The sequence below is a fragment of the Trachemys scripta genome, chromosome 5 (assembly GCF_013100865.1).
Source record: "Trachemys scripta elegans isolate TJP31775 chromosome 5, CAS_Tse_1.0, whole genome shotgun sequence".
NCBI classification, from domain to species: domain Eukaryota; kingdom Metazoa; phylum Chordata; order Testudines; family Emydidae; genus Trachemys; species Trachemys scripta.
Window position 1 is genome coordinate 19402874 of NC_048302.1, and position 12028 is coordinate 19414901.

Consider the following 12028-nt stretch of genomic DNA (forward strand, 5'->3'; position numbering starts at 1 on the left):
TGGATTTATATAAAGGCAATTTGATGTTTATTATCTATCCCTTTCTTAATGATTCCCAACATTATGTTTGCTTTTTTGACTGCTGCTGTACATTGAGTGGATTTTTTCAGAGAACTATCCACAATGACTCCGAGATCTTTTTCTTGAATGTTAACATCTAATTTAGACCCCATCATTTTATATGTATAGTTGGGATTATGTTTTCTGATGTGCATTACTTTGCATTTATCAACATTGAATTTCATCTGCCATTTTGTTGTCCAGTCACCAGTTTTGTGAGATCCTTTTGTAGCTCTTCGCAGTCTGCCTGGAACTTAGCTATCTTGAGTAGTTTTGTATCATCTGCAAGTTTTGCCACCTCACTGTTTATCCCTTTTTCCAGATCATTTATGAATATGTTGAATGTACTGGGACCAGTCCGAGACCCCTGGGGAACACCACTATTTACCTCTCTCCATTCTGAAAATTGACCTTTTATTCCTTCCCTTTGTTTCCTACCTTTTAAACCAGTTACCAATCCATGAGAGGACCTTCCCTCTTATCCCATGACAGTTTACTTTGCTTAAGAGCCTTTGGTGAGTGATCTTGTCAACGGCTTTCTGAAAATCTAAGTGCACTATATCCACATCCTTGCTGATTCCCTCAAAGAATTCTAGTAAATTGGTGAGGCATGATTTCCCTTTACAAAAAGGATGTTGACTCTTCTCCAACAAATTACGTTCATTTATGTACCTGACAATTCTGTTATTTATTATAGTTTCAACCAGTTTGCCCAGTACTGAAGTCAGGCTTTCCAGCCTGTCATTTCCAGGATCACCTCTGCATCCCTTTTTAAAAATTGGCATCACATTAGCTATCCTCCAGTCATTTGGTATAGAGATTGATTTAAATGATAGGTTATCGACTACAGTTACTAGTTCTACAATTTCACATTTGAGTTCCTTCAAAACTCTTGGGTGAATACCATCTGGTCCTGGTGACTTATTACTGTTTAGTTTATCAATCTCTAATGACACCTCAATCTGGGACAGTTCCTCAAAATTTATCACCTAAAAAGAATGGCTGAGGTTTGGGAATCTCCCTCACATCCTCAGCCGTGAAAACCGATGCAAAGAATTCATTTAGTTTCTCCGCAATGGCCTTATTGTCCTTAGTGCTCCTTTAGCATCTCGATCACCCAGTGGCCCCATTGGTTGTTTAGCAGGCTTCCTGCTTCTGATGTACTTAAAAAAAATTGCTATTACTTTGAGTCTTTGGCTAGCTGTTCTTCAAATTCTTTTTTGGTCTTCCTAATTATATTTTTACGCTTCAGTTGCCCGAGTTTATGCTCCTGTTTATTTTCCTTGCTAGGATTTAACTTACACTTTTTAAAAGAATGCCTTTGTGTCTCTCACTGCTTCTTTTACTTTGCTGTTTAGCCACAGAGGCACTTTTTTAGTTCTCTGTGTTTTTTAATTTGGGGTATACATTTAAATTGAGCCTCTATTATGGTGTCTTTAAAAAGTTTCCATGCAGCTGGCAGGGATTTTACTTTTGGTCTGTATCTTTTAATTTCTGTTTAATTAACTTCTTCATTTTTGTGTAGCCCCCCTTCCTGAAATTAAATGCTACCATGTTTGGCTGTTGTGGTGTTTTCCCCAACACAGGGATGTTAAATATAAGTATATTATGGTCACTATTACCAAGCGGTTCAGCTATATTCACCTCTTGGACCAGATCCTGTGCTCCACTTAGTACTAAATCAAGAATTGCCTCTCCTCTTCTGAATTCCAGGACTAGCTGCTCCAAGAAGCAATTATTTAAGATGTCAAGAAACTTTATTTGTGCATCCAGTCCGGAGGGGACATGTATCCAGTTAATATGGGGATAGTTGAAATCCCTCGTTATTATTGAGGTTTTTTTATTTTTATAGCCTCTTTAATTTCCCTGAGCATTTCAGTCACTATCACCATCCTGGTCAGGTGGTCTGTAATATATATCCCTACTGCTATATTCTTATTACTAGAGCATGGAATTACTATCCATAGAGATTCTATGGTACAGTTTGGTTCATTTAAGATTTTTACTTAATTTGATTCTATGCTTTCTTTCACATATATTGCCACTCCCCCACCAGCACTCTGTCCTTCCAATATATTTTGTACCCTGGTATTACTGTGTCCCTTTGATTATCCTCATTCCACCAAGTTTCTGTGATGCCTATTATATCAATATCTCATTTAATAGGAAGCACTCTAGTCCACCCATCTTATTATTTAGACTTCTACAATTAGTATATAAGCACTTTAAAAACTTGCCACTTTTTAGCTGTCTGCCATTACATGATGTAATTGAATGGGACTCTCTTTTTCATTTGACCGTTTCTCATCAGATCCGACCTGTATTTTATCATCTTCCATCCTCTCCGCCTTACTAGGATACAGATAATCTCCATTAATAGATCCTCCCTTAAGGGATGTCTCTGTCTGCTCCTCTGCACCTGTCAGTTTTACATCAGCCCTTAGTTTAAAAACTGCTCTAGGACCATCCTTTGCCCTTTGATAGCATATCAGAAGAAGCCTCTGTCTCTCTCTCTTCATGGCAAAGAAGCAATGCATTCCCAACACAAGACAGCTGCATTAACTGGAGCCTCTGTATCACCTCGCTCTCTGTGGGTACATATCAGCGCTGAACAGAGTTCTAGGAAAATCAGCCTGTACTTAAATGCTAGATTTTAGCTTTTGGGAAGCTGCTGCACGAATCTTTTGGCTTAGATCAAGGATATGGCGTTTGTCCGCGCTCAAGCACCTAACTTCACATTCATTCCGGATGCCACGCTATTGACATCACGAGGATGAAGGTGGTCCCCGAAGTTTCACCATCGTTTGCTGTGGACACAAGGTCAGCTGTAAGCGTTTACTTCTGGGTCAAGGTGCCTCCTTCTGGCTGCCAAACGTAGGACATGCTCCCGGATAACTGTCCAGCGCAACAGATCCCCAGCCTGCTGGGGCTAACACTGTTTAAAACCTGCTCAACTTTGAACGGAAAAAACTAGAGGCACGACAGAGGGCTCCTCTGCGGTGCATTATTTCAAACAAGGTTTCCCCCGAGCAGCCCCATGTCACCAACAGGGCGAAGAACACAGCAATGGACCGTGCCGGTACCCCTGAGTGCTGCCCGTCGCCAACAGGTCACATTGCTTAAGCACAGCAGTAGAGTGCACGGACATGTGGCGTGCACATCAGGGAAAGGCATGTCACACACCTGCTCTATCATCCAGACGAAAGGCATGTCACACACCTGCTGCTGCGGAGCTGCGACATGCTGCTTCGGCTGTGCAGTGCCATGACCGGGCTGTAGCTTTTGGCATGCGGCAGCCTAGGTGGCAAACAGCTGGTGTCTGACATGCCTGTATTGTTCTGCATTCCACGCCGCGCTAAAAAGGCTGCCCCCCTCTTCTCTCACAACACCTGTCAGACACCCAACAATACAGGTATGTGATGGTCAGGGCCTGGCCGGAGGTAGAAGCCATCAGGTGAGGAGTGTACGTGTACTAATCTCACAAGTCAGTTCCCGTGTCCTTCCTAAAGGGCCACACTGCTACATTCATGCTACCGGAGAAGGTAATAATGGTATCCTAGTATTTTCCCCCATGCTCATGAAACAACCATAGCTGTAGGACTGCAAAACTCAGATGCTCCTAATGTTAGACCTGTAATGTCTTCTACTAACCTAGCCACGGACCTGTGTTTTCAGGTGGGCAGTATTTGGAGAAGTTTAACATTCATCCTTTTGCCCCGAAACCCGCCTCCACCTGAGGATCAGACTGTCCAGTCCAGAAGGAGATCTACGCGAGCTGTAACACGGTGGGTGGAGAATCCGTTGTTTGACACAGACTGCTGTCAGCTCCATCAGCACCTGAAACCATGTACCATCCTGAGCTCTGCTGCGTGGGTTCCCGGGGCAAGTCAGCCCTACACCAGCATATTGCAGATTTTGCAAATCTGCAGTTACCATGCTCCTGCGTGAAAAATTCTTTCACACACACTAGTGGCACACGAGAGAGAGAGAGAGAGAAGAAACCACAAGAGTGGTTCTTCAAATTGCCCTTTGCCTCTCAGGGCCACAATTTGTAGGATTTCGATTCCTCTCCCTCTCCCCTTTGAATAAGAAATTGCAAACGGGTCCTTTCACCCTCGTCTATTATTTATACTATGTATCAGTATAACACTCTCTCGCCACTAGTGAATTATTGTAGTTGCTGGGATGGGAGCTCCCGCATGTAGTTTAATCGTTATGAAAGAACAACCCGTCAAGACTTGCTGTTCATTTATAAACATACTTGTATGTGAGGGACCATTATGTCTACAATATTACGGTTTCATTTAATAAATACCACTTCTCTGCATCAAAGTGGAAAAGGCCCAAGAAATAGAGTGTATCGCGGTTACTCCTATTATAGGATGCTAAGACAATGTTAACTTGCTGTCTTTTTAATGCTACATCTGTACCTTGCAGACTTACAGTCTTTAATGGGGTTTATCCGTGTGTTATTATAGGAGCGGGGCACAGGGGATTGTCTGGAGGTCTGTTTTTTCTCCCTCCTTTTCTCTCTCAGATGGGTCAGAACCAAGAACCTGATACAATTCCTCTTAAATAAATAGAAAGACTCCCATTGATTTCCGTGGAAGTTGGGTTGGGCCTTTACACCCGATATCAGAGCCACCATAACACCTTCGGGAAAAGCCAAACTCAATAAGAATTTTATAGCTAGCCTCTGCCTGTCACTGACTGAACTAGACCCCTGGATCCCAATGTGGCCACCACACGTCTGAAAGTTGATAGTGGATTTCCTATCCTCCCTTTTGCTCAGTCTCTTCTCTATGCAAGTGGGTGCAGAGTCCGCGCCAGGAGTTGAGTTATTTTTGGCGGAGTGGCAAGTGTTATGGACTCATAGAAATACAGAGATGGAGAGAACCTCCAGAAGTCACCCAATCCAGTCCCTGGCCCTGAGGCAGGACCAGTAAATCTGGACCATCTTTGAGTGATAGGAGTTTGCTCAACTTTTTATTAAAAACCTCCAGTGGGATTCTACAACCTCCCTGGGAAGCCTATTCCAGAGCTTAAATTACCCTTCTAGTTAGAAAAAGGTTTCCCTAACAGCTAACCTAAATCTTCCTTGTCCACCTCGAGTCACCCACACAAATATTTGCTGAATGTCTTGAATATTGTTCCACCCTTAGGAGACCTGTTCTGCGTGTAGGACAGAGTTAGAGTGTGTGTGTGTCTGCCTGCCTGCCGGTGCCTGCCTCTTTGTCTGTCTGTCTCCCTGTGCGTGTGCCTGCCTCTCTGTATTGTCGGTGCAGACACACTGGCCCACTTTTGTGTATCCTTTTCTCCTCCTTTGTCTCCTTTTCTTGGCTTTGACTCTTTCAGGTGCCCCAGCAGTTGCCCTCGCGTGCTGCTGGTTGCTGGGAGGTGGCTGGCCGCTGCTGCGCTGCTGTTATTGAGGGTGTGAATGCTGGCTGTTGTGCTCCGCTGGGGCAGGGGGCGCCGGGGGGAGGTAGATGATGAAGATGATGATGATGGAGGGGAGGGGGGATGATGGTGTTTAATGCGGGAGCGCAGCTCCCTGGAGAGGTGCCTGAAAGGCCGGTGCGCTCACCAGCTGACAACGCGTGCTCCGCTCCAGACACTCAGCACTGAGGCCAGGAGCCTCTGCCAGCTAGCCCCTCTATTGTCAGCCTCGCTCTAATTAAGAAACACTCACATTACCGCAAGCCACCCCCACACTCTCTTTAGTTCCTCTGCCTCTCTTTTGTCTCCTCTCCCCTCCCCAGGTTTAACTCTTTCTTCCTCTCCAGGCCAGAGGTTGGGCAAACAGCTGCCAGCCACTAGCAAGGCAGCAATAAACCGGGCTGGGACACCGCACTGCAAATTCTACTTTCTCTCGCACGTGGGCTCTGGGGGTGCAGGAGTTGTGTTTAAAAAACAGCAAACCCCTCCCCCCCCCAGAATTCTTCTGCTTTCTAAGGTTGCATAATAGGGGAGAATTCCTCGTGCTGTAACCTTTTAACGAGAACGTGCAGAAAACAGGACAAGGGACTAGATCCCACCTCCATTACGGTCAAGAACAAAAGCTCCAAAATCGACCCCCAAAACTACACTTATATACTGTAACTTTAGACCGAGTAGCAAACCAACATGAAACTCACTAGAGCAGGCTGCCTCTTGGAAACTCCCACGATCTGACTGGTGGCCAGCGAGCCTGTGTAGGTCTAAAAGCGAAGCTAAACCATTAAACCAAAACTTTTTGGCCAAATACAAACGATCAGCTTGTGCAAGCCAGTGGAATCTCACACAAAGGGTCCACGCCCCCACCCTCCAAACACATCGTATTTCACATTCTGGGAGATACTTAGTGTTCAGCCAAATTTAGACGCCCGACTAATACGCTTCTGACTCTTCAGTTCAGATAAAGTAAGTTAAAAATACTATGAGCACACAAACAGCTCGCCCTGATCTGCTTCAAGAGGGGTTGTGTGTGTGTGTGCGCGCGCGTTATTTTAAGATAATACTAGTGCATACAGAACAAACACTGTCGTAAATTCAATAAAGCGATTTATCCATCTTCATTACTTAAAGCAATGTTGTCTCTTTGTTTGTTTGGGAGATATTAAGCATGCTTAGCTTGCAACACATAGTTGATTCCTTTGCTAGTATCTTGGATACTTGGATGTGACTTTGGAAGGTAGAAGCTAATTGCTAATAATGGAGAGAAAGGAACCAGCCAGCATAGCGGGAGTGGTCTGGCATATGGGGAATGAGCAGGCTGAACACTCAATATTCAAGTTTCCAAAATATTAATGAGATTATAGCAACCTGCAGCTATATGTTACAGCTTGTTAATGGAGTGTAAGAGTGTGAGCTGCCAAACGTTTGTTATGCAAACTCTATAGCAGAACCTTAAAATGGAAATGTGTCTATGTAGCTCTTTCAAAGAAGTGTCTAGAAAAAAAAAACTGAATCCCCAACTATAGATGTGAAGATTAACACACTGCATGGTACAGTTGATTGGTCAATAGCTAGAACATTTCCTATTAGCGTGGATTATTTTATGTATGCTTTTCAAATCACTTTGCACTCACAAATAGCTTGTGTCAGATTTTTTGTTTGGATGAAATGAGAAAAACCTTCTGAAAAAAAATGAAAATAGTTTCCCCACATCTTTCCCCACACTGTCACGCGCATATATTTGTGTGTATGCGCGTGACAAAGACATAGCTGGGCCAGTTCAATTAAATTGATAATATATCACAACGCTAATCCCCCCGTTGCATCATTCACTACATATGTGAACTTTTAAAAATAATTAATCTTGTTTAAAGCACCGAGTGATATATTTCTATGGCAGATCTATGTACAGCACGATGATTTTAAGAGTTTTCTGGGCTGAAAGTCAAATGCTTGCTGCCTATTAACTACTATGAAAACCTCAACATTTTAGAAAAAAGTAATAATCAAAAATATAAACCCGGAAACAATCGTGAAATTTTGAAAGTGAAATGACCCTGCTGATGAACTTTTCACCCTACCCAGGTTGGTAAATATATCCCTAGCAGTTGGAGCGTTAGTGTGGAAGCAGTGACTTGATTCGTTTAAGCCAGCCGAAGATGTTTATCTGCAGCACAGCAAACCCGGCAGTGCAAAAGGTTATCAAGGGGACAGGTGCATGATCTCTTTCCTGGAAAGCGTCACGATCACCTGCTTCTTGCAGACTGCCTGCTTGCTATCGGCACACCTACCGGAGCAGTTTAATTGATTGTCAGTTAGACCTAGGTGAGGTTTCACCTGCTGAAAGCACGAAAATAACGCAGTGGAGAAGGAAGAAGCCCGTGTAGAAAGAGACCGTCTCCGGTTGATGGATTCGGTACTCTTTACTCATGCAAAATTGACGTTGAGTTCAGTGTTTGGTGCTTGTGTTCATTGGAAGTCTTGCCTTTGTGAGAACTGCAGGGGAAATCCTCGGTGGATTTCCACACTAGGGTTTTTATTTATTTATTTTTTAAAGAAATTGATTAAGGACACTGGGTCAAATCCTGCTCTCCTTTCCTCGGGCGAATACTCAATATTCAAGTGTCCAAAATATTAATGAGATTATAGCAACCTGCAGCGATATGTTACAGCTTGTTAATGGAGTGTAAGAGTGAAGTTAAGGCATTACTTACTTGGGGAAGGATTTGGGCCGGTGTCTCAAGAATCCGACCCTACAAGACAAAGTAATGGCCCGGTCCCTGCATCACTGAAAGAGGCGAGAGATTTGCACTTCAGTGGAGCACGCCTCAAAACCTTAAACCCAGAACAAGGCGCTGACTTGATTTCCAAACCTCAAACTTGATTTTTAAATTGAGCACTTTGGAGAGTTGCATCCATAGTAAATGTTGGTCCGCGTTACAGGGAGACACCACATTGAGAGGCGCAGCTATGTTAAGGTATGGCACCCAAGGAAATTTTTCGTTTTAAGCCCTCAGGGTAGCTCTCCAATAGACATGAGCCGCAGCCCGCCTGTTTTATTTGCGGTAAGTAAATACCTTTGGGCTACAGGTCCACATTTCAACAGTAGCTGGACCCTCTTTATGGCTTTCAGGACGTCCAGATTTTCACGCACGTTAGAATCCTCATTGGAAATACGATAGTAGAAATAGTCCTCATTAAAAATACGGTACACCAATAGGTTTTAGCTTTTTGACAGATGAATACTCTCGACTTTTATAGCCCCAAGTGATTATATTTTTTCCTTTAGAACTTGCTCCGAAACTTGCTCGAGAACTGCAAGCCGCTCTTCTTGAACTACTTTTGCCTCAGTAAGGACCACCGGGGCAAGTCACTTCATACCCAGAGCTAGGAGAAGGAAGGGCAAACTACCCGTGCAGCGCTCGTGACCCGCCCTTTCAAATCATTATTGCAAGTCTGTTCAGCTTTCCAATTAGTGTACGCGGCTTCCAGAACTCCTAACCAACTTCAGTTTAAGGCTCCCTCTAGCCCACGGGGGGATTGTACAGTAGTTCCCGCTTCTCATGCGATGAGCATGGTTACACCAGAACCAGCTATGCTCATGCCACGGCTCATCAGGGCAACTGCTCCGAGACAATGCGCTCACTCCCGTTCCCATTGAAGTCAACGGGAGTTTTGCGGTTGTGCCACTGTTGTTGGTTTTAGTTACACCGGTGTAATAGAGAACGGAATTTGAACAATTAACGTGAGGGGGAGCAGGACGAGTCCCTCAGAGAGCAGAACACCGAGAGGGGTCCCATCCTGCAATCCGAACTCAGGCAACGCTCACCTGTTGCAATGGGAATTTTAGTGCCGGGACAAATCCTCTCTTTCCTAACCCCAAAAGGGAAGAGTGTTACTTGTTAGAATCAGGAATAGGTTAAAAGAACTATTGATAAAGAGAGTATTGTTGCAGTCTTAAGTGATTAATGCCGTTCATTATACAATTCATAGTTTTGGAGTAGGTCTAAATATCAGAGGGGGTTTTTTGTTTGTTTTCCACGCACAGGTGCAAATTAGAGAATTGAAACCAGACGTGATGTAAATTCTGATATCCTACAGATCCACGCGATCTAAATCAAATGCACCCCCCCGCCATCTCATGGCGATGTATGTCAGAATATTCAGAAAGAGCCCTTTTAAAGAGATCAGTACTCATTTTGAAATACAAGTGTTCCGTAAGTTTTTTATTATGGCTTCTGAAAAATAATAGTCCAACCAATCTTCCCCCCATATTTATTTGATCTCAAAAATTACAGAAAACAATGGCAGATGGCTTTCCTAAATTAAAAAACCAAAACATTCTTGTAGAAAAGTTTTAAAAAAATAAAAGCAGAAATAGTAGCAAACACTCCGTAATAAATAAGTTTCCTAATATCACAAAAGCAAAATAAAATTCACATAAAACTTTGACACTTGAAGAGCTTAAGGACTGTAAGTGGCTAAATTAAATAATGGTCTCCAATTGGCAGTTAGTTGCTTTCCTCTTGAAGCCGCATCTCCAGCCGCTGATAAAGTGCTTGCGCCAAGTTTCCCCAAAAGATGCCAACATCAACACGGGACATTTAAAAATCCGCCTTTTCTCTGGTATTTACAGCACAGACTATGCTATTTACAATCTTTTTTGTTTGTTTGTTTCCATAACAATAAAATTCGGAAACTGGACCGGCATTTCGGAAGACTTGTGTAAGTATCTGTGCAGACACAAACGGTAATTCAAATTTAGCAAGGTAAGTGTTCACAGTGCATTTGCTATTCACGAGCAATGCAAGTGAAGCTCCGAATTACAAGGCAACACGTTGGTTGGGGAAGGGCGGGGAGAGAGAAATTATAACAATCCGTATGCAAAGAAAGGGAAACGGGATGGGGTGGATAAAGGGAACACTGAATCACAAAATAGCCATTCCCATAGACCAACCAAGGAGAAGGCTGGAGATTCATAAGCTAAAGGAATCGATGCTATTTTCAACAGCCTTTTGTGGTCTAGTTTAACAGCGGAAGCAGATACATGGCAAAGTTTTCAGAAGTCATAGCGCCCCTTTTTCGCCCCCCTCCCGGCCCGTGGCAGACTGGGACAGCTCTGGTTGTGACTCTGCCCCTGTCGCCCCCGTGGTGCTGCTGGGCTCCCTCCCTAGCTGGCCTCATCAGAGTCACTGTAGTGGGAGCGGGGCGAGAACTCTCCATCGCTCCTGTGGGACCTGGGCGATGGTTTGCTCCTCTCCTGCGGCTGGCCGAGGAGGGCCGGGGAGGGGGCTTTCTGTGCCATCAGGGCGCTCTCCTGGAAGGAGAAGTGCAGAGGGTCCAGCGGCACGGAGTAGCCCCCCGCAGCCGACTGCTGGGGGAAGCGAGTCCTGCAGTGGCCGGAGGGCGAGGGTCTCTGCTGCTGCCCCTGTCCTTGCCCTGCAGCTCCGGCCTCTGCTCCGGTTGCCTCGTGGGGCGTCGCGCGGTGCTCGCCCTTGCCCGGGGTGTCGGCGGGCGCGGCCGGGCTGTGCAGCAGCTCGGCCAGCGCGCTAATGTAGATCTGCGCCATCTGCAGGGTCTCGTACTTGGACAGCTTCTTGTCGTTGTTGAAAGAGGGGATGACATTGCGCAGCTGGTCGAAGGCGTGGTTCAGCCCGTGCATCCGCCGCCGCTCCCGGGCGTTGGCCGCCAGCCGTCGCTGCTTCTGCACGCCGCTCACCTGCTGCCGGAGCCCCCCGGACGGGGCGCGCTGCCTGCCGCAGCCCGACACCCCCTCCGCCGACGGGACGCCCCCTGGCAGCTTGCACAGTTTCCCCGAGGGGCCGCTCCTGCTGCTGCAGCCGCCCAGGTGCTGCTCGGCTCCCCCCGCCTCCAGCGGCTGCTCCTCCTCCTCCTCCGCTGCTCCGGGCAGCAGGTATCTGGGGGAGGCGGCGGCGGCTACGGGGACGCGTGCCGGGCAGCACATGCCCAGCCAAGCAGGGGGGAAACCGCAACCGGGATGCTCCTGCCCTAGGAGAGTCTGCTCCAGCTGCTCCTGGGCCCCCAAGTCCCTGCCGCCTTCCACCCACTCGGCGGCGGCCGCCCGCAGGTGGCTCATCGCGCCGGGCGCTGCAGACCAAAGCGGGGTGGGAAGCGGGGAAGCACGAGATGGGGCAGAACAGCCCTGGCGAGTTCTGCTGCACGCGCCCCCCGCCTCTCCCACGCGCCCCCCCACCTCTACCCTGGCTCCGGGGACCTCGGGCGCACACACCGCTCGCGTGCAACCAGCCTTCTCCGGTTGCGGACGGCGCTGCGCCCCCTTTAAAAAGCGGCACGCGCCGGGGTCCCCCCCCACCCGCCTCCCGCCTCCTCGCGCCCCACCCTCTGCCTCCCGCCCTCCTCGCGCCGGTCGCGTGGCGGCTCAGCCAATGGAGCGCGCGGGTCTGTCGCGTGCTGGGAGCCAATGGCAGGAGGGGCTTGGCTCGCTCCGGGGGAGAAAAAGTTGCAGAGGAGACTCCGGGGATGTGACCTAGACAGCAATACTCCTCCCCTCCCC

At 46.8% G+C, this 12028-nt stretch overlaps 1 protein-coding gene across 1 annotated transcript; it reads right to left on the reverse strand.

The window, feature by feature from the left end:
• Positions 1-10349: 10349 nt before the first annotated feature.
• On the reverse strand, positions 10350-11590 carry ATOH1 (atonal bHLH transcription factor 1). The gene has a single exon (XM_034771408.1). It carries the CDS (start codon positions 11588-11590, stop codon positions 10664-10666), a length of 927 nt encoding a protein of 308 aa, XP_034627299.1. The 3' UTR covers positions 10350-10663.
• Between the last annotated feature and the right edge of the window lie 438 nt (positions 11591-12028).

Coding starts and splice junctions, on each gene's coding strand:
- ATOH1 (XM_034771408.1), bottom strand. CDS start 11,590: ATGAGCCACCTGCGGGCGGCCGCCGCCGAGTGGGTGGAAGGCGGCAGG.